The 22,939-nt window shown below is 44.5% G+C and overlaps 1 protein-coding gene across 2 annotated transcripts in view; it reads right to left on the minus strand.

Annotated features, from left to right (window-relative positions):
• Positions 1–3,264: 3,264 nt before the first annotated feature.
• Positions 3,265–22,939, minus strand: part of GATA6 (GATA binding protein 6) — a 33,208-nt gene continuing 13,533 nt past the window's right edge. For both annotated transcript variants that reach the window (XM_068993681.1, XM_068993680.1), the window contains exon 9: positions 3,265–4,621. In XM_068993681.1, coding sequence (XP_068849782.1) covers positions 4,454–4,621 — 168 coding nt within the window. In that variant the 3' untranslated portion in view covers positions 3,265–4,453. The remainder of the gene's footprint in view (positions 4,622–22,939) is intronic.

Genomic DNA, 22,939 nt, shown 5'->3' on the forward strand with positions numbered 1-22,939 from the left:
GGGCATGGTGATGTATCCACTGTCTTACTAGTTCTCCAGGGCAGACTGCAAAGATGCTGCACAGTGCCTGGAGGGGTCACCACTCTGACCTGAATCTCAGAGCCACCTCTCCATCATGCTAGCTTTCCTTTCAAAGCTATTTGGGACTACCAAGCATAATGTACTTATCCAAAGTTCCTACAAACTTACTTAGGCTCTCCGCCTAATATCCTATAGTTGAACCAGTTGAAAACACCACATGATTCCTTTCCTCTGCAGGTCAGGACAGTTATCACCTTGGCCCTGACCCACTCCTCCCTTCCCCAGAGACCACAGCAGAGGGATCTTCTCAGAACCCAGCTCCAGCCAAAGGTTCAGCCAAAAAATAAATAAATAAATAAAGGTTCAGCCACGCAGAATCCATCCTGGAGTTTCAACTGGCCAAAGCTGCAGATACCAAATTTTTACCCACGGACTGTGTTTTGAAAGATCTGGTCTAGCAAGTTGATTAATATTTGTTTCTCCTTTTAAATAATCCAAATTACATCTGATGGTTCATCAGAGCATCCAAACAACAGAAGGTAACCAGTTGCCGCCAAACTGACTTGCTATTTCAACCCCAAAACAATGCATTTTAATTATTCTGAGCTGTCTTGTTCTGAAAAAAACATTTGATCTCTGTTCTGCCCTCCCACCCTCTGTCCACACACCTTCTCAGAGTCACAGGGATCCAAACAGCCCGGTGGACAATGCAGGTAGATGCTAGAGCCACCACGCTGCCGCAAATGGAGAGCAGCCTGCAATATGGCTGAGCCAAAGGCTGACTCTATTGCCCTCCCAACAGTCAAATTTATTTCTGATCTGAAACTACATCAGATTTCCAAGGACTGAAGAAAACATTTCCCATGAGCAAGAAATTAATTTGCAGGGGGAAATGATTGGCTCCCTCCATAGGCACCAGGAAACAACATGAAGTGACCCTGAAGAGAGACCCCAGAGAGAGCCCTCAGTTACGTAAGATGGCCTGGACTCGGCCAAGGGTGACAGAGGACACAAATTTTGTGACACTCAGTAAGGGGGTCTGAGGATTCTTTAAACTGAAGTGCACCTTGTATTTAAATGTATTCCCTAGTAAGAAATGACTTGGGTTTTGTAGATTATACTTTAGGGGAGAGTGCTGAATTTATATACTTAGAAGAAACTACCAAACATCTGCTTTAGACAATTACATGTAAGCAAGTACCACTGAAAAGGCCAGATTAGGGGAATCCATTGTGTTAGGACAGGCTACAAGAAGCCCTTTCCCCCTCTTTCTGCCCCTTCTATTTCAAGAATTCCTCCCCTCTCCCCTTTTTTTTTTTAAAAGAAGCGGCACTTTAGAACCTAACTGGTATCTTAGGATTAGAAGGAGCAATATTTGAGACCATCCTCAGAAAAAAAAAAAAAAGAGCCTCTGAAAGACTCTGTAAGAAAAATTCATTTTCCAATCAAAGCATATTAACTTGAACATCTCCCAACTCATCAGAAATCACTCAAGGTAATGAGAACCGTAAGAGGAGGAAGGGAAAAAAGAATGAGCCAGTGGGGGTAATTTTCTTCTGCTGTCAGATCATACCAGTTCTACAAAACAATCAGCCGAAGCCAGACTAATATTTCTGAAGCGAACATCTCTGCCACCAGCCACCTGGGCTGAGGGGAGACAGGGGGAATTCCTCATCCCACTCAGCCCAACTTAGTTCAAAAGTGCAGGTAAGCCAAGGGACACGACTCTCACTGACCATAAACTTCAGGTACCCCATATGGAGTGAAAGTGAAAAGTGAAAGTCACTCAATCATGTCCAACTCTTTGTGACCCCATGGACTATACAGTCCATGGAATTCAGGCCAGAATACAGGAATGGGTAGTCTTTCTCTTCTCCAGGGGATCTTCCCAACCCAGGGATCGAACCCAGGTCTCGTGCATTGCAGGTGGATTCTTTACCGGCTGAGCCACAAGAGAAGCCCAAGAATAGTGGAGTGGGGAGCATTCCATTTGGAGCAGCACCATATGGAGTGACGTATCCAAAACACGCATGCACTGCTAAGAGCTCACACCCTTCCCTCCACGTCAAGTTCACACAGTGCCGGCTATGCACCAGGCACTTCACATGGGTGTGAGTAACTCATCTCAGTCCTATGAGTTACATGTGTGCGTATGTTAGTTAAGTGGATTCAGTCACATCCAACTCTGCAACCCTATGGACTGTGGCCCACCAGGCTTCTCTGTCCGTGGGACTTCCCAGGCAAGATTACTGGAGTGGGTTGCCATTCCCTCCCCCAGGGGATCTTCCCGACCCAGGGATCAAACCCGCATCTCTTATGTCTCCTGTGTTGGCAGGCAGGTTCCTTAGTGCCCCCACATACCTTATGTTATGAGGAAAATGAAAGCTGGGTAGCTTGTCCAAGGTCACCAAGCTCTCCTTGCAGAGCAGGGACTTGAAACCTCGTGGTCTCACTCCAGACCTCACTCTCTTAAACACTGTCCCTGCCCATCATAGCGTATCAGGGTACAAGCTTCACTTCACTGACTTCACTGACTTCTACCCCCACACATACACATCCCAGGCCTGCATCTGGCTTCCAGCAACACCCCACCACAAAAGACGACTTCCCTTTTCCTGGTTCAGACTGGACCCCACAGATTGGCTGTAATCAGTACATGATTTACAGAGGTGTCATGTTTAGGGAGCCAAAATGAAAGGCTATCATTTAGTGTTGTGAAAGAGCCTCCTCATTGAAACCCAAGCCGCTCCAACCATTCTCTTTCTTCTGCTGAGTATAAAGACTTTAACTTCACGAGAGCTTGGAGATGTCACCACACTCTGTAAAATGGAGGAACTAGGAAGGAATTCCTTCTGTCTCTGGGCCACAGAGTATATTTCACTCAGTGGAAAAGAAACTCAGGACTTTTTCAATGTTTTTAAGGCTTGATCCTAAACAGAATGCTTATAATCACAGATAGTGTCATATAATACTGGGTCTTTTTCACTTACAAAATTGTCCTCAATGCAACGAAAGTGGAAACTTGATACCATATGTCAACTTCAGACAAAACAAGGTATAAAACAGCTCCAAGAGGACAATTCATTGAAAGTCTGTAAGACCATTTGCAAATATCACATGTACTTGCTTTATATGAATGTCTATAGCCATACACAGTATCAGAATGAAACTATAAGGGAAGGAATTCACTGTACAGAAGACAAAACAATATCCTTTTTATTTTTAAAACTCTGGTGAAATAGGTTTCCATATGACATCCCATTTTTAAAAAAATTAACGTAAACCAACCTGCTTGTGGGTTAGTCACACTATAGAGACTTCATCATGGTGTGTACAGATGCCTAAAGTATTTACAAATGTTATCTGTTAGGTAGTAAAGTTTTGTTGCCATTTTTCCAGCACATATTCCACAGTAAAATAAAGGGGCGATACTGGTGTTCTTATACAAAAATTCTTAACAAGTGGATAAAGGCAATTTACCTGAGAGAAGATTTGTTCTTGAAATATTTTTTTCACAACTGGAAATATAGAAATGGGATGTAGTTGTAAAAGAAGCATAAGAATGTCTAAGTTTACATTTTCTTCTTTTAAATTATTTAAGTACCATTAAGTTAAAATGTTTACATTCATTATAAAAAATGTTGTTAAATCTTTTATGCAAATGATTTAACACTGATTGCTGCAACGCAAATTGCACTTTTTAAAAAAATTATTGTTTACATGGAAGAAAAATATCTTTTGTTTGCTACCCTGTTTACAAATTCGGACTGACTTCGGGTCAGTCGCACAATGTGAACTTTGAGAAACGTCAGTCACAGTGTATGTTACAGTTACGATGCAGTCCTGCAAACCGAGTGATATTTTTGAAGAGACCTCAAGAACCGACTCAGCCTCCGGAGGTGTGTACCAAACGAAGGATCTTCTCCATGAACGCGCGGGAAATCAGGGAAGGGGGCTGTGGAAAAGGGGCGGAGAAATTCTGGAATAACCAAAACCGATCAGAAGAAGCACATGATTTGGGGCAATACACATAAAACTTTGGTTTAAAAATCTCTTTCGATATTCCATGGCAGGCAAGGCCCTGGTCGTAGTTCCGGTTTCTGCACGTGGCATGATGGACATCCAATCTCCTGGCCGACCCAGAGACCAGCTGCCTGGAAGCGGCCACCGTGGCCAGGGAGGCTGTGGGCTGCCCCGGTCCTTCCCTGGAGAGGCGGTCCCTCTTCTCCTTGGGTCTTCAAGACAGGGCCCCAGGGGCAAGGCAGAGCAAGCCTCTCAGGAGATTCATCTCTTTCAAATAAAGGCACAGAAATCATGTATCAGAGGAAGATGTCTGGTCAGCATCTTCGGCCCAGTCCGGACTGCTTGCCAAGAGGATCTGTGGAGGCGATCCCATGGGCCAGCAGCGTCCTCCTCTGGTCCCCACGGCCACTCAGGCCAGGGCCAGGGCACACCAGGAATCCTGCCTCACCGACGACGTGACTTCGGCCGGGGAGGCCAGGCTGACGCCAATGTACAGCCCGTCTTGACCTGAGTACTTCAGCTCGCTGTTCTCGGGGTTGGTGCTGTCCCCGGCACCGGACATCACCGAGCCGCCTGCCTGGTGGAAGAGGGGGACGGAGAGAAGGGGACAGACAGTTACCGATAAACGTGTCAGGCAGGGCTTCCCTGGTGGGGGCTCAGTGGTAAAGAATCCACCGCCACTGCAGGAGACGCGGGTTCAATTCCTGATTCAGGAAGATCCCACTTGCAACTAAGACTGTGTGCCTCAACTACTGAGCCTGTCCTCTAGAGCCCAGGAGCCACAACTACTGAGCCCCACATGCCCAGAGCCTGTGTTCCACAACAGGAAAAGCCACTGCAATGAGAAGCCCAAGCATCGGAGACTAGAGAGGAGCCGTCGCTCGCCACAACTATAGAAAAGCTCGTGCAACAATAAAAAACATATAAAATATATTAAATTATTTTTAAAAAATATGTCAGGGAGAGACAATTGAGATGGTAGACTAGCTGGCAGAGCTGCTCACTGGGCGGTGAGATGCCCTTGACCCAACCCTGGTGATTTCAGCTCTTAGAATCAGCCTCCTGCTCCTGTTATTAACTCATGGCAGGAACCAGCCGGCAAGATCTGCATGGACACAGGTAGGAAGGGAAACTGGAGGCAGCCTATCTGTAAAAAGTGCCAAATGCTCAGATCTCTGACAGTGAAACAAACCACAACACATAGGTCCACAGGCCCTAAGGATGCCCACACATTCTAATCTCTGCAAAAGAGAAAGTGCAGAGCACTGCATGGACACACACACACACACACACACAGCAGAACCATGAGGCTTAGCAGTTCTATTAAAGTCTAAGAAGGAAAAGATACATCGTTCAGCAAGGGCTGATAAATGAAATTTCTGGGCACTGACTTCATGGAAAATTAACCCATGCATGCTGCTGCTGCTGCTGCTAAGTTGCTTCAGTCATGTTCGACTCTGTGCAACCCCAGAGACGGCAGCCCACCAGGCTCCCCCGTCCCTGGGATTCTCCAGGCAAGAACACTGGAGTGGGATGCCATTTCCTTCTCCAGTGCATGAAAGTGAAAAGTGAAAGTGAAGTCGCTCAGTCGTGTCCAACTCTTAGCGACCCCATGGACTGCAGCCTACCAGGCTCCCTCGTCCATACACAGGCTTTAATTCTTCCCAAGAAGAACAGGTCATATTTGAAGCAGGCCACATGATAAAGAAAATGCTAGCCTAGCATCTTATATCTGTCATGATCATGACAATTATTTCTTGAAGCAAAAGGTCATTTTTCTCATTTCATTCCCTCCATCCAAATTAAAAAAGTCAAATAGCAAACATGATATAATTTAGTAAAATCAAATCAAAATAACTAAAATCATGTTTAGACCATGGTTTGAGAAAACAGTTGCATTTGGCTTTTTTTTTAATCTAACCAAATTCGAATACTTTTAAATCACTTTGTCCTCCTTCTAAAGCATTGTAGTTGTTTAGACATTAAGTCATGTCCAACTCTTTCGGGATCCCATGGACTGTAGCTCACAAGGCTCCTCTGTCCCTGGAGTTTCTAAGGCAAGAATACTAGAGTGGGTTACATTTCCTTCTCCAGGGGATCTTCCCAACCCAGGCATCAAACCCGCGTCTCCTTCATTGTCAGGCGAATTCTTTCCCACTGAGCCACCAGGGAAGCCTGGTATTTCTTCTGAACTTTCAGGGTTTCCATAAACTACCATCTATTTGTCTTTTTAACACAGGTAGAACATCTTGCACTTTTCAAAGCATTTCTTTTTTACATTCACAAGCCCATTAAATCCTAAAACATCCATCTGTCTGGCCAAGTTGATGTTACATCCACTTCAGAGAAACACAGGGCACCAGACACAGGACAAATGAATGGAAGTTTCCCAGAGGGTCCCTGGCTCCACTCAGGGGCCTGGTAGTGGATGCAATCCTACCCTCTCCTCTCCGGAGATCTGGTTTTGTCTCGAATCCTCAGAATAACTGTATGGGACCGAGAGGCAGGACTGCAGGAAGTCTGACCACGGAACATCCCCCCAGCTGGATAGACCGAAACAGGCCCTTCCACACTAACCAACCCTTCCCCTCCCTGGCAAAAAATGAAGGTTTGTGAAAATCCAGCAACAGCACACCCCACCAAAACTTATTTTTAAATAACATGAGCTTAAAGATGTAAACAAAGGGCTCTGGGTGCCTAAAAAAAAGGAAGTTTCACAAACTCATTGAGATGTCTAATATTTAAAGTAGGTTCTTGTGAAATAGATGAAATAACCCTGTTAAACAAACTAAAGCTATGGATTTACATACACATACAAATATGGTGGCCTTCCCAGGTGGCTCAGGGGTAAACAATCCAACTACAATGCAGGAAATCCTGGTTTGATCCCTGGATCGGGAAGATCTCCGGGAGGAGGGCATGGCAACCCACTCCAGTATTCTGGCCTGGAGAATTCCGTGGACAGAGGAGCCAGGTGGGCTACAGTCCATGAGGTTGCAAAGAGTCAGACACGGCTGAAGCAACTGAGCACGCATGCACAAATATGGTGATTCCTTTTAGAAAACCTCAGCTATAAGCAAACTAACCATGGATCCAGACTTAACCCCCAAAGAAATACATAAAAGGATGCTATTCAATTATGAAAGGAGTCTTCAGTTTAGAAAAGAGCTGTCATACAACTAGTAGAGTGAGCTCCCTCATACACGATTGCCATATCCAGCTTTATATTAGCTACCTATTCTCCCCAAAAAGCATTTTCTTCGCATCTATCTGACAAATCTGACTTCACCGCAAGGAGTGCTGTTTTCTGGAATGGAGGGGTGCCTAGACTGGCCCAGGAAGCAGCTCACCTCAAATGGCCAGACATGCTGCACTGTCACAAGTCACAACCAGCAACATCAGCAGGGCACAGCAGAGCCAGACAGTGGGGCTGAGAGCCCCAGAAACAGTCTCTCCTGGGTGGTGTGGGCAAACCAGGACAGATACACTCAAAAGTAAGACTGCTCAACAGCTGTCACAAGTTTATCACTGTCTGAGACAGGAAGGTGGAACGAGAGGTCAGAAAAGGAATTGCAAAGAAAGGATACCTTGCAGACGGCCACAGACAGCCTGCACGGTGGGACCAGCTTTGGCTTTCCAATTCTACCCTGGTTGCAGCTACCCACCTCCTGAGCCTCCTCCCCAGGAAACCAGCCCTACCTCAAGTATGTTCACGGCAATTAAGTGAGCTAATGTTTGCAGACGCAGAATCCCTTGCCATGTTAAACATTCCTTCAAGGGAAGCTATTGTTGTGGGCGAGGAAAGGGTGTTCAAAACTGGAAGAATGCAGGATGTGGGGAGGCCTGCTCGCAAGACAAGACGGCTGAAAGGGAAGGACATGAAGCAACGAGTCAGAAGAGGCTATGGGAGAGGGAAACTGGAAAGTCTGACCTAGAACTTTTTCAGTTTCCTCACCTGGAAAATAGAAATAAACAGGCAGCTACATCAGGAGATTGTTGCAAGGGTTAAATTAGAATATATAAAGAAAGCCCTTCTCTCTGACCATAGTCAAGACTGAGTGCGTGCATGCTACTATGAAAAAGTGTTAGTCGCTTAGTCGTGTCCAACTCTTTTCAACCTCATGGACTGTGGCCTCCCTGTAGAGGAACCTGGTGGGCTAAACTCCATGGACTTCTCCAGGCAAGAATACTGGAGTGGGTAGCCCATTCCTTCCTCCAGGGGAATCTTCCCAGCCCAGGGATCAAACCTGTGTCTCCTGCATTGCAGGTAGATTCTTTACCATCTGAGCCACCAGGAAAGCCCTCTGCTACTCTGAGAATTTTGTTTTCACGGTGAAGGAGCATGGACCTAATGGAATCTCCCCGATGTCATTCTTCACAGGCAATTTGCAGCCATGGATGGGTGGGAGCAGCCAGAGCTAAGTTCACTTCAACCAGGAAGTTATTCTAACCATCAATGACAGCTCTCCTCAGAAAGAAAGCCAGGCCCTCCTGCACCCTTTCAAAAGGTTCACTGGCCCTTTATTAAATAAGCTGCATTAAAGAAATATTAATACCCTGAATATTATTCTTACACCTGAACAACAGTCTTAAAAGCTACTATTGAAATGCTTATTGTCTTCTTTGTTCAGACAAAAATGTTATATGGCAAGCAAATCCCAAATTACATGGGTGATGTGCTCCTGAAAAAATATCAACTAGTGTGAAATCAAAAGCAATATCTGTTACCTGTGAGAAAAAAAATAAAATAAGTACTTGTGCCCAAGGTTTGAGAAACTTACTATTTAAGCAAGGAATGTGGCAATGCACAGCATTTTTTTCCATGTCAATCATACCTCAATTTTAAAAAATTGAAATTTTATGTCATGATATATAATGAGATCATGATGAGATCAGATGTGATAGATAATGCCAGACCCCTCCATCCCTGATTGGTGGGGCTACACTCTGGCACTAACCTTAGAAGGCAGTTAGCAGAACCCATCAAGAACTTTATACCTTTCTAAGTGCTGTAATTTCACTTCTGGAAATGGATTGTAAGGAAAGAATTCAAAGGGAGGGAAAGATGCCCCACAGGAAGACATCCATTATTATAATAGTGGAAACCATGGAAATAATCTAATGTCTCATAATATGGGGATGGTCTGGGAAAGCAAGGGATATCCACTCAGTGAACAATTATGCAATTATTGAACCTAATAAGATCATGCAGCAAAATGGGAAAAATCCTGTAATGCAATGTTAATTGAAAAACCACAGGAAAGAAATTCTAAATAATTACAACTTATCCACGGGCACACATAGGTATTTCAAGAAAACCTAGGTGAGGAGGTGAGGGGCCACCTGAGAGGGCCCAACCTATTATTAGCCATCCATAGCTTCCTTTTGAATATTTTAATGGAGTGGCACAGCGCAGTCTAACTCTGGGGGAGAGTGGAAGACATCAGGTCTGGAAACACAAGGCACCAGCGCTTGAGAAATGAGCTAGGCTGGACAGAGCCATAAAATAGCATGAAAAACAGGGAGGAATCAGATGGAGGGAGGATCAGAAGGGCCCACACACACCCTGAAGTCACCTCCACACCACCTGGCATAGATTGGAACCTGGCCAGCCATGCACGTGTGAAACACAGTTTCAGGTACGTGAAAACATCACACAGAGTACACAGTTGGGCCAATCAGTATAACCTGAGCTCTTGAAACTGGCATCTAACTGCAGAAGAAGTCTAGAACTGGCCTAACTCTCCTTCCTAAGAAACCTGGCTTGTCACGTTGTCATGTTAAGTATCTTCTCCTCACTGGGCATATGCAAGCTGCCTCTCAAAAAGCAGTTTATTATGTTTGCCGGCTGGAGGGATGGGGGAAGGGATAGTTAGGGAGTTTGGGATGGCCATGTACACACTGCTGTGTTTAAAATGGATAACCAACAAGGACCTCCTTTAAAGCACAGGGAGCTCCGCTCAGTGTTATGTGGCAGCCTGGATGGGAGGGAAGTTTGGAGGAGAATGGGTACATGTATGGCTGAGTCCCTTCACTGTTCACTTGAGACTATCACAACATTGTTAATTAGCTGTGAAAGGGAAAGTCATTCAATTGTGTCCAACTCTTTGTGACCCCATTGACTATACAGTCCACGGAATTCTCCAGGCCAGAATACGAGAGTGGGTAGGCTTTCCCTTCTCCAGGGGATCCTCCCAACTCAGAAATCGAACTGAGGTCTCGTGCACTGCAGGTGGATTCTTTACCAGCTGAGCTACCAGGGAAGACTCTATAATCGGCTATATGCCAAAACAAAATAAAAAGTTTTAAAATAAAAGTTAAAAGGAAAAAAAAGAGAGAGAGAATCAGTTCAATTTGGGGAGAAAATCAGAGATAACTTATTATAACTCTGGACCCAGCACACACACACACACAAAGACAAGTATAACTGTCAACCAGTTAAGGTTTTCCCACATCTACTTAAATCCCTGAAAGGATCAGTACACAGACATCTCAAAGCAGGCACGTCACTAACCTAAACCAGCCTAATCCCCCAAAAGTTCCTGAACAAAAGCAGGAGAGAGCACTCCGGACGCCCACAGCCAAGCCATCCTTCTTCCTCTGGGAGGCTGCCTGGCCAGCCCAGGTCCTGGCTCTTTCTCTGATCAAAGTGCAACCCGAGGGTGGAGCAGAAATCTGTTCTGTGTTTCCACTCCCAGCTTATCGGCCTCCACCCTCCCACAGACTGAAAATGGAGGCACTTCCTGTTGAAAGAATGTGTTATCAGCCCCGACCCAGGCCGGGCTTAGCACTGAAAAGCAGGCCAGGTCAGATGGGGGACCCAGAGCAACCAGCCGGACACCCCACCTCCTACAGGAATAAATTAATTTAGGGACAAGTAGCAGCTGCCGACACGAACACGGAAAATCTCCCCTGGCCTGTGAGGCGACACAGTGATTTCTAGCTCACCCAGACTGTTTTCCCGTGAGAAGAAGCCTTCGCTCATTTTCAGACACAGATCTGCAAAGCCGAGGATTTCTGACTTGGTGAGCTCCTCCAGTGGATGCCCTGCGGCATCTGACTCACAGTGGGGCCCACCAGGACTTCCCTGGCAGCTCCCTCGATAAAGAGACCGCCAGGAATGCAAGAGACTGGGGTTCGACCCCTGGGTTGGGAAGATCCCCTGGAGAAGGAAATGGCAACCCACTGCAGTGTTCTTGCCTGGAGAATCCCCACGGGCAGAGGAGCCTGGTGGACTCCTGCCTGAAGTCCGTGGGGTCGCAAGAGTCAGACACAACAACTGTGTGAGTTCTCTCTTTTCCTTTCCTTGTCACATCCCATAATAGGCAGGCCCAGAGAAAGCCTCCTATGGTCCTGAAGGAGCAGTCCTGGAAAGGTGATACATCAGAGCAAAGGGAACCCCTGAAAGACACAGCTTTTCCAGGAGAATTGCAGAGGTTCTCTGGCTTGTGAATTATAGATCTCGTTTTTGAGGAAGAAAACCAAAAAGGAATGGGCTGATCTGGAGAAACAAACCCAGCACCCCCGCCGGGTTGGGGGAAGTGGGACCATTCCCAGAGCACAGGACTTTGAAGATGACCACCCTGCCTCCTCAGCGTGGATTCAGGCTGTCAGCTTCCATGGTGTCTGGTCTCTCCTTCCTACACCTCTAAGTAAGCTGTGGTTACAGCTATTTCCTGGGCGAGGGGAAGCCAGCCACCCCTCACTGCTAAAGCTCTTGTCTCTTCTAGGGCTTCCCAGGGGGCTCAGTGGTAAAGAACCCACCTGCCAAGCAGGAGACTCTGGATCCCTGGATTGGGAAGATCCCCTTGAGGAGGAAATGGCAACCCACTCCAGTATTCTTGCCTAGTAAATCCCCATGGGCAGAGAAGCCTGGTGGGCTACAGTCCATGGGGTCGCAGAGGGGGGCACAACTCAGCGACTAAACAATAATGCAGGTAGATGGAAGAGATGTGGGTTCGATCCCTGGATTGGGAAGATCCCCTGGAGGAGGGCACAGCAACCCACTCCAGCATTCTTGCCTGAAGAATCTCATGGACAGAGAAGCCTGATGGCCTATAGCCCACAGAGTTGCAAAGAGTCAGATGCAAACAGAGCCACTTAGCCCAGACTGCTTTCATAACCTCTAGGTTAGCCCCTGTGGTGCTTCACAGCAGCCTTCCTCAAAAGAAAAAAAAAAAAAGAAGAAGAAAGAAAAACTAAGCGTAAGTTTCAGCAAAAGTAGAAACACTTTCAGATAAACTTCCATGATCATTTCAGTTTGGATGGAGGGAAGAGGGGCCAGACACAAAAGTGACCCAGTTGACAGTCGCGGAGGTAACACGAGGAAGCTACACAAACACGCACAGGTTCCGTCTCCGCCAGGACGTGTGAAAGCCATCCATGGTGACAAAACCGCGAATTCTCCCACAACTGCTCAACAAAGCTCAAGAAGAGAGTGTCACGGTCACCTCAGCCGATGACCCAACTCAGTGTTTCACAGAAGAGTTTATTTCTTTGTAATTTAGCAAACAAATTCTTTACTGAGAAGAGTTCATCAGCCACCCCCTTGATCCCTCTTCCCCCTTCCAAGCCTGAATTGGCCAGGTTACATCCACAGGCTGCTGCTGCTGCTAAGTCACTTCAGTCGTGTCCAACTCTGTGCGACCCCATAGACGCCAGCCCATCAGGCTACCCCATCCCTGGGATTCTCCAGGCAAGAACACTGGAGTGGGTTGCCATTTCCTTCTCCAATGCACAAAAGTAAGAAGTGAAAGTGAAAGTGAAGTCACTCAGTTGTGTCTGACTCTTCGCGACCCCATGGACTGCAGCCTTCCAGGCTCCTGTCCATTGGATTTTCCAGGCAAGAGTACTGGAGTGGGGTGCCATTGCCTTCTCCGATCCATAGGCTAGACGCTGCTATTTTTAAGGAGGAAAAGAATTCTTCTATAGACACACTCTACGCTGGGCAAAGGAACAAACTGTTTTACACGTTCGTACACACAAACAGCAAGCATGTTGTGATGAAGGCTGGCCCCAAGTTTACAAGGACCCTGGGTTTATCAGTAAGAGCCTGATATACTGAAAAAGTTCATTCATTTTTTTTCCCCACAGGTTCCATAAGACGTTATGGAAAAATCCGAGCTACCTTTTTGGCCAAACTGATACAAATCTAAATTGCAGGGGGAAAAGGGTTTGTCCCACAACTTGAAGTCACTGGCCTCCTGAAGAAAAGGTTTATCTTCTGAAATGAACCAAAATGGATGACTTTAGTCAAATTCAGTGGTAAAAGATCCAGTGGCAAGATAAAACGCCTGGTGGATCAGGATCTTAATTTTTAAAAATTAGCTATAGGAGCTTGGATGAGCCCCCTGCTCTGGCCATCTCCGCTAGACAAAATGGACAGCAGTCCATGAACCCAGCAACATTGACAAGAAAGCATTATGGGAAAAAAAAGTAAGCAAGCGTTATGAAACTGCTAAGAATCACGACAAATGAAAAATCGTTGCTATCAGGGAAATAAAAGTATTTAAACACAGTTACTTTGTTAACATAATAGCTTTATGTCTCTAAATTCCCTCCAAGAAGAAAGATTTATGTCTAATGTCTTGGGATGGAAAAAAAAATGCCATGCAAATAAATGCACATCACTATCAACTTCCAAGGTCATATTTAAACAGTGCTAGTCTTCTCGAGCTTCAAAGCTGTCTGTAGGCATCTCCCACTTACGCTACACTCTATTCCTAAGGACCAGATGGTGGGAATTATTTTTCCCCTTTAGTAGAGGGAGGAAAACAGGGGCTTTACAAAACCTTGGCAGCTCACTACAGTCACACACAGAGCTGCAGCTTGCGCCTGGCTGCCTGACTGTGTCCTTCCAGCTGTTAATCCGTGAACCCAGAGAATAAACTTCAGACCATACTCAGGCTCCACCATGAATCAGATGACTAAACATAATGAGAGCTTTCAATTACAAGTATTGTTACCCTGGTGGTTCAGTAGTAAAGGATCCCCAAGCGATGCAGAAGACGCAGGAGACCAGGGTTGGATCCCTGGGTCGGAAAGAGTCCCTGGAGGAGGGCATAGCAACGCACTCCAGTATTCTTGCCTGGAGAATCCCATGGATAGAGGAGCCTGACGGGCTACAGACCATGGGGTCGCAAAGAGTCGGACACGACTGAAGCGGCTGGGCACTTGTTCACGTGCTGTGTTTAATAGGATAAAAATATGATTCTGGAGCGTGTGCACCAGCTCTGGTAAAACCATGCCATGCTAACAGCTACCAAAAGGGGCCGTACACCAAGTAAATTATCATTTAAACATTGTCAAGTAATGACTTGGAATTGTTTACTCAAAACACTCCAAATACCTGTTATTTGTTCAAATTGTTCTTAAAATCTAGGGTGAATAAAATCATCTCTTTTCACTTCAGCTCACAAACGCGTGACCACTTGCCCTGATGTGGTAGGTAGCCGAATCATGAATGATTGCCTGTGTCAAGACCTGTCTTTGGAGATGCTTTTTAAAATTATTCAAATTTCAGAGAAAATTAACAAATTGGTCTAAACACAAAGCTAACAGATTGTATTTAATTCATATCCATTAGATCTTCATATTGCTAGTAACTCTTTTGGCAGACACCCATGAAATGCATAATAAATTACTTTTTGTTCCAGTAAAGGAATTCATTTTCTTCGAAGATTCATTTAGCAATAACATTTCAAGGCACCCTAAGCCAGATTTCTTAAATTTGGCTGTGTTTTCCCGTAACATTATTTCATGTTTTTGTGACAATTTTGTATATTCTTATAGAGGCAGAAGAAAAAAAAATCAGAGTATCTGTAATCTGCAAAGAAAAGTCGTGTTCTGAGATGAATCCGTGTAACTTGAGGCCATAACAAAAAGGCGACACCCAACCCACACTATTCTTTACCTAGTATTCTAGCTTTCAGATTGTGACAATGAGTCACTTATTAAACAAACCACAGTCCTGTGATAAATTGGGTGGACACATAGGTTACAAACTATTTAAAGAGGGAAACAGCTTTACTGTTTCCTAACAGACATACAGCCTCATTGGATATTAGTGTAGTAAGTGTATTTCTAACCACCATCCTCCTCAGGACACAAGCACACAAGGATAAAAAAGAAAAAGAAAAAACCAGGAAGTCTAGAAAAGGCCCTCAAATCAAAATGAAACTATGCAAACTCCACATGCTTCCACGCTCCTTGCCAGGGTGACGTGTGACTTTCTCAGTGAAGGCCAATGTGGTCAGACAGGAACGTGAGTGAGTTATTAGAAGGGGCTGTGAAAGAAGAAAAGAAAGGGAGCCTGGCACGTAAGGAGCGTGAAGATAAAATGCCAACAAAATATTTATGTTCATGGCTTGCAGCAAGTGGCGAGTGGTATATTAATAACTGCGATGATGGGCCGACTCCCTGGGAGCGGTGGGAGACGTCGGCTCCAGCCCCGGCTGCAAGGCGGGCTTGTCTTGTGACCTTATGGAGTCACTCCGGATCCTGGTTTACAAATGAGCCCCTCATAATACCTAAGTGCAACTCTCTCCCATACCCTCGTGCAAGATTAATGCCTTTTTAACTCTTTTTATTCATTTACAGAAAAATAAATATCTTGGACTATAAACTCTTGGGTGGAGGAAATGGACGCTAGCCTCTTTAAGAAATGCTTTTTAATGATTTTATAAAAATTAAATTGAAGGCAATTTGCATATTCTGCAAGTTCCAACTCACTTGGCACTCACTAAGCACAGGTTTAAATCCCACTTCAAAAGGATTCTGGTACCTCGATCTTGTATTTCATATTTTAAGGGAGACTTTTTACCATCATATTAGGCATGTCAACAACAGTAAACTTGCCTATCTATTGGTTTTTTTCCTATTACCCAGCTAACAAAGCCCTAGAAATGCAATGGGTTTTATTGATAAGTATATGTAACAAGAAAATGTATACAGTATAGTTTATATATTTGGTCATGAGCCAATCACTTCTATGGTGCTATTCTCCTAGCTGTACCATCAGCCAAAACTAACCAAAATTAATCAGATTTCTTTAAGAAAATGCCGTTTCTTCCCCCTAAAGATTTCAACAGCGCGTGTACTATCACATATGAATTCGGTGTGCTGTAATGGTTAAAAACACTGACTCTGAATCTGCCAGGCCTGGATCCAATTCCAAGCCCGTCTCTTAATCTGATACATAACCTTGGGCCTATTACTGAGTGTCACTCCCCAAAATAGAAAATAGAAAAAGATACCTCATTTGTACAGTGATAATTGGGAAAAAAAAAAGATACAAAAAACAACTGGAACATAAAAGGTACTTGGTAAGTTAGTCTCCTGCCTTCCTACATCCCACAATCTTACAAATGAGAAAGTACAAGAAACAGAGAAAACTCAACGCAATCACCTGATGATTAATCCACTAACACCCAATTCTTGAGTGCCCTAAAGGTGTATGTGGAACATTCAATGTAAGAGCTAAGCAGGAACTTTGGCCCCCACTTGAACAGCCTCTTAAATCTTCTCTTTCTGAAAGCAACTCTGACTGTATGTAGGTCCTTCATGAATGTTCCTTTCAGCTATCTAAGCACTATAAGGATAATTAATAATAATAGAAGATATAATTGTGTGACCAACATTATGTCGAGTAAATCCGAAGCAATTCAACTACTCAGGGGAAAAGACAGTGGAATATAAAACTTACTAATAAAGAAAGAAGCTACGTGACTCAAGGGATGTTTTCCCGTTTTCATCATAGGATGCAAATATTAACATATAAAATAAAATCCATAAAAAGAATACAAAACATTAACTTGCCAAGTACCTAACCTTTCTTCAGAGGCCTTATAAAGACATCCAGACAGCCCAAAAAATGTCAGTCCCTAAATCACTACCCCTCATCTACGAGCACTTAAGCACTTAACTCTTTCAAACCACTTCTAGCATGAGATTTAGCACCATGCAGCCCAGAGGTATTGCTTCTGACAAGGTCATTGCACAAAGCTGTTACCAAGGAGAGGCTGCAGGGAAAAGAGTCTCCCTAGGCAGACAGCCTCCCTGAGGTTAAAGGAGGAAGGAATTGAGATACCTATTCAGCACAGAGAAATGGACCAATGAGCAAGGCCCACCCAAAGGCAGAGACCCACCCACCCAGAGAGGAATCTGAGGTGCGATCCCCGTGTCTCAGTCTAAGGACGCCTGCCTCTCTCCCAGGAAGCCGTCTATCACCAAGCACCAACCACAAAGTGAGGAAATGAATCCCTATCACTAACACGCCCTCCCTAATAGTCTCCATTCTGAAGGGTCACCTGGCAGCCACCCTGAAACTATCTTGCCCCCAAGGAGCCCCTGGGGACCAAGAAACTAAACATTCTAAGTTCTAAGGTCAGGACACACCACAAGCTTCAAGGAGGGAGTTTTCCTTGCTTGTAAAATGTACAAAAAAGGATCATGTGAGCATTAGCTTACATCAATTATCAAAACACGCCCAGTTCAGGATGGTCTAATTGTCAGACTATAACGATACAGTTGACGAGAAACCACAGTAGGTATTAGAGAAAGCCCACCATTTAGAAATGAACTTAGTGTGGACCCTACCTAAGGCTTAATATGGACTTGAAAGCAGTTTGAAATATCTGCCTTCCACCTAATGGATCCATCTCATCTCCTGCTGTTGTCTTTTTACACCATAAGCTCAGCCATACTGAATTCCTAAAACTGTGCCCTGAAGAATCATAGCTACCCATGATCTTCCTGGAGGCCTTGATCCCAATTTTTCCCCTACAAAAGTCCTCCACAACTGATTCAGATTTCCTCTCCTCTGTGAAGCCGTTTCCAACCCCGTACTTGGAATTCACGGCTCCCTACTTTTTGACTTCTACTTTGTTGTTCATTTATAGCTTTTTCAAATCTCATCTGTCTGTACATACGTGCTCCCACCACTACCACCACATTATGAGCAATCCAATGTCTGGAACCTTGTTTTACGACATGAAAAACAGTGTCACCCCAGTACAATGCTCCTTAAATAGAACAATGACTGCAAGGCAAAAGCTACTCAGAATTTGTGTTTATTTCAACATTATGTGTTCAATGATGACTTCAACATTATATTTGCACTGTTAATATAAATTTAAGTAGGCTTTAACTTTTTAAAATAATCCTCAACAGAACTACTTTCAGGCAGGCAAAATATGTTCAGTGATTTCTTATTCTCAGACATTGTCTTATTGTTCATTTTCTCACCAAATTAATCCTCCCTGTCCCAAAGAAAATTAAGAGAAATACCCTTTATCTAAAAATTGGGGGATGAGTTACAAACACAAGTATATGTAGAATATATACACACACACACTCTATGTATGTGAGTACATATCCAAAGTATCCTCCGGTTTTATAAATTTTTAGCTACAAGTCCTAAGAGGGATAGGAATCTACAGAGGCTACTTGTTAAACCTTATTTGGGAATTGCTGAAACAAAATGTTATTATATTTGTCTAATAACAATAACAACAAATACCATAAAAATACAACTCAAGGAATGGAATTCAGTGAAAGATTGAAATATTCCTATAATCCACAGAGAACACAAAAGCAATGAAAATCTGATGTCTATTCAGGTCCACTAAAGACTCATTTTTCAGTAAATTTACAGATATAGGAAAATTTTACACTGAATAAAAAAACTACTCTGGGGAAATTTAAGTTCCAAAGTCACAAAATTAATCAACGTATCAAAAATTAAGTTCAACACATTTCTCAACCCAAAGAATTCCATACAAGAAATTAATTCTAAAATTCTGATCAACACAGAAAAAAATAAGGAAAAGAAAAATGAAAGATAATACAGTCTAGTGAATAATAAGTGTTATATAAATGAAAGCAAATAAATCATTTATTGCAATCATTTTTAAAAAATTCTAAAAGGAACAAGACAGGGGTTATTTTACTATCAGGCTGCACGGCAGCAGCAACAGGTTTTCCTGTTTTCATAAAGGAGACAAACTGCCCTCCCTCCACCTCCCAAACCACACCACACGGCCTGCAACAGAGAAGCTGAGTTCTAAGGGAGCCAGGTCAGCGAGCTGATGACCGTGAAAAGGAATGAGACAGAAGTCCAGTTAAAACACAAAGGGGCATCGCTTCTCAGCCTTTTGGCTAAGATCAAGTGTAAAACACAAAGGAGCAACAGAAAGCTAAGACATGCCAAAACGTCAACAGCATGAAGCTTCAGAGCAGTGCAAAAATGATTTTCCTGTCTCTCCCGCTAGAATACTCCAGTCCAGCCAGATCTGCTCAGGTACCAGGTCCTCAGAGGACCACCGCTGAACGTGCCCACAGTGGGGGGCCTCGGAACGTAAAGAAAGAAGTCCTCTAGGACTGCCTGCTGGTGATCTCCAGCAGCTGGTTCTTCAGACGGGAATTAACACAACCAGTCTGATAGGTCTCTTTTCAAAGACTCGACTTCTCTGCTTTAACTCACAATCCTTAAGGAAGGCGGGAGAAGCAGATATGCAGCCACTGACGTCTCTAAGTAGAGCACGTGGCCCGTTTCCTTGTTCCATTGGGAACATGCCTATGATCACCCTTTGTTCTGGAGTTCGGTTGTCCCTATTAAACTAGGACTTCCCTGCAGGACTAATTTCCACCCCGCCTGTCACAGGGGCCGCTGGAGATCCACAGTGTGGACTTATCACCACAGGAGGTTTAAGGGTCAAGCCAAAGAAGGAACCCTGGGCTACAGACCAGATACACCTACGGAGATACAGCAACATCCCCTTTACCTACAGGGCTCACAAAATCCTATAAGCAGTCGGTCACAACAACAGCATAAACTGAGACCTAAGTGGGAACATGTCACATCTTTGTCAACACAGCCGCCTTTCACAAATGCTTCTGCCAGCTGCTCACAGATAACACCTCCAGCAGACTCTTCATGGCACCTCCGCTGCCACAGTGGTCACGCACACGCAGAACCGGTCAGCCCAGGAGGGTCAAGTGACCAACAAAGATATACCCTGGCGCTCATGGGGACACCACTGAGTCGGCTTCAATTATCCTTGGAGGGTGCAGTTTCCATAAGGCGGCGAGCAGGTTGGCGTCTGCCAAGTAAGCCTGCTTCCCCCAACGGCCCCGTCAGGAGGGCACCTAGGACTCCGTGACGGGCTGGCCGTCGGGGAACACCCTGGAGCCCAGGTGCCAGCCCTAGCCGGGAGGGACGGATCCTTGGAGGGAAGAGGGGATGATGGGCCGTCCTCTGCACACCGCCCCCACCCCTCCCCTGCCGCCCCCAGCTCTGGAGAGAGCTGTCAGGATGCATTTCTGAGGCCACCTGGGCTCGGAGAACTGCCCTGTCTGCGGCTTGCACAGCTGTCTCCCATGGAAGCTGCCCAGGCTCCAGGAGCTATGGGGACCTTGTAGGGAACTGCTCTCCAACTCCCCTAATCTCTAAAGTACTTTTTTTTTTAAATACTAAAATCGCTTTGCATCCTGACTGCTAGTGGAAAACTTAGCCTTCCTCTGACAGCACTGGCCGGCCAGCTACCCCCAGGAAGCAAGCTCCCAAATGAGACAGAGGCCTTGGGACCAGCCTCTGGATTCCCAAGGTCCCACTTCCAGGCATGCCCAGGCTAAATCCTGTCACCACCTTTGCACTGTTCCTCCCCTGGAGGGCAAAATTGGACTTGCAGAGTCAATTTTGAATTTTTACATCACAGAACCACCACGCGAGCAAAACAGATTCCACCCACCTGGTTTCTAAAGCCTATTATTGGGCAAATATCTCTCTTTCTGTGCCATTTCTCATTCAAATTTAGCTTTGCCTCACTAAGCTTGGACTATAGCACTGACAAAAGCAGGCAGCAACCCATTTTTCAGCCAGTAGAGAGAGACCACTGAGGCTGAAATCGTAGCTGGAAAATCAGAACACTGTCTTGTCTCACGTAAGGCCCATAATTGGCTTCCGTGGCAGTTCAGATGGTAAAGAATCTGCCAGCAATGCAGGAGACCTAGGTTTGATCCCTGGGTCAGGAAGATGCCCTGGAGAAGGGAATAGATACCCACTCTAGTATTCTTGCCTGGGAAATATCATGGGCAGGGGAGCCTGGCAGACTAGTCTATGGGGTCACAGAGTAGGACATGACTGAGTGACTAACACACTTTCAAGCTACATAATTGCTTCTGAGGACGTAGGGCTTAATAAAGGAAATTTTAAAACAATATTGATCTTTTCATTTCCTTACAAGTAACTTCTATTCACCGCTTTAGACTCTTTAAGTTACATGTTAGCCTCTTGTAAAAAAAAAGTCCTTCACCAGCATTCACCTTTATGAAGGTAATAAAGGCAAGAATGTTCTTTAAGAACATGTGTCTGCAACAAATAACAGCAAAAAAGCTTTTTCCATTTTGAAACTCTGAACGTGTTTATTAAAGAACCCCCCCCAAAGAGCTTGAATTGGAGGATAAAGAAAATATCAAATATCGTTTAAAGCAGTTTAAAAACAGATTATTTTAATGTCTAATTTTTGTTACTTTAAGGCAGCAAAAATACCAGCTCCAAGGTTCCCAGTTCAAAGACACCTCGAGGGCAGTAGTTTCAATTTCACCTGCGGTGATTGTTCAAAAACACAAATTTCCAAGCCCCACCCCTAGAGACGCTGACTCAGAAAACCCAGGGTGGAGCCCAGGAATCTGTAGTATTTCAAAGTATCCCAAATAAAGCAAAATTCAACGGAAAAAAGAATTACTAAGTAGGGATTTTAATGCTAATGTTTCATCCTAAACTAGTTTCAGTGTAATCCTCACCCAGGGCACTCAGCGAAAACCTGCCGCCCCGGGGCCAGCCTGCATCTCTGAGGGCCAGGGTGCGGCCAGGTCATTTTTAAAGGGCATTCCAGGTAAATCTGGGAAACCCTAGGGTGGGAAAGTGCTCTTAAAGGGCATTCCAGGTAAATCTGGGAAACCCTAGGGTGGGAAAGTGCTCTTCACTTGAGAAAAACTGAGTTTCAATCATGGCTTTACTGAAACTAAGTCTGTGATCTGCACCAAAACTCAGGCATCCTCGTAGGGGTGTGAATCTCTCACAAACCCAATTGCTCACAGGCTGATCACAAGGCTGAAATAAGCCTGGGTACAATCAAGGAACATTAGAAGAAGGCAAGGCTGCCCAGCCCGGCAGAGGACCAGCAGTTAGGTGAAGATCAGTGAATACAGCAGCACATGGCTCATGGTGATGACGTATTGCTTTGGGTAGATAATTTCAAAAAAAAAAAAAAAAGGAAAAGAAGGAAGAGAAGAGAACAGAAAAGGCTGGAGTCAATAAGATTTGTTGTTGTTTAGTTGCTCAGTTGACTCTTTTGCAACCCCATGGATTATAGCCCACCAGATTTCTCCACCCCTGGGATTTTCCAGTCAGGAATATTGAAGTTGGTTGCCATTTCCTTCCCCAGGGGATCTTCCCAACCCAGGGATCGAACCTGCAGCTCCTGTGTCTATTGGCAGGCAGATTCTTTACCACTGAGCCACCAGGGAAGACGTTGATAAGATAAGCAAAAGCAATTTAAATATCATGGGCATTGAGATATATAAAACCATTGAGTTGTGGTACTTTTCCTGACCTACACTAGAAATATATAGATATACATACATAGGTACATATACACACACACACACATATATAAACTCAGATAAAAACCTGGAAATAAAACAATTTAAAGCACTTCAAACCCAAACTTCTTGCTTTTACTTAGGTTAATTCAACCATAAAAAAATGATATAGATCTTAATTAAGAGGTTTGTAAAGTACTTAAGTTTGTCATTTTGTTGACATTTAAATGTAATTTCCTCTAAAAACTATTCTTAGGTATCAGCTAACTAAACTGAACTGTTGGTTTAGATT

The sequence above is a fragment of the Capricornis sumatraensis genome, chromosome 21 (genome assembly GCF_032405125.1).
Source record: "Capricornis sumatraensis isolate serow.1 chromosome 21, serow.2, whole genome shotgun sequence".
Taxonomy (NCBI): Eukaryota; Metazoa; Chordata; class Mammalia; order Artiodactyla; family Bovidae; genus Capricornis; species Capricornis sumatraensis.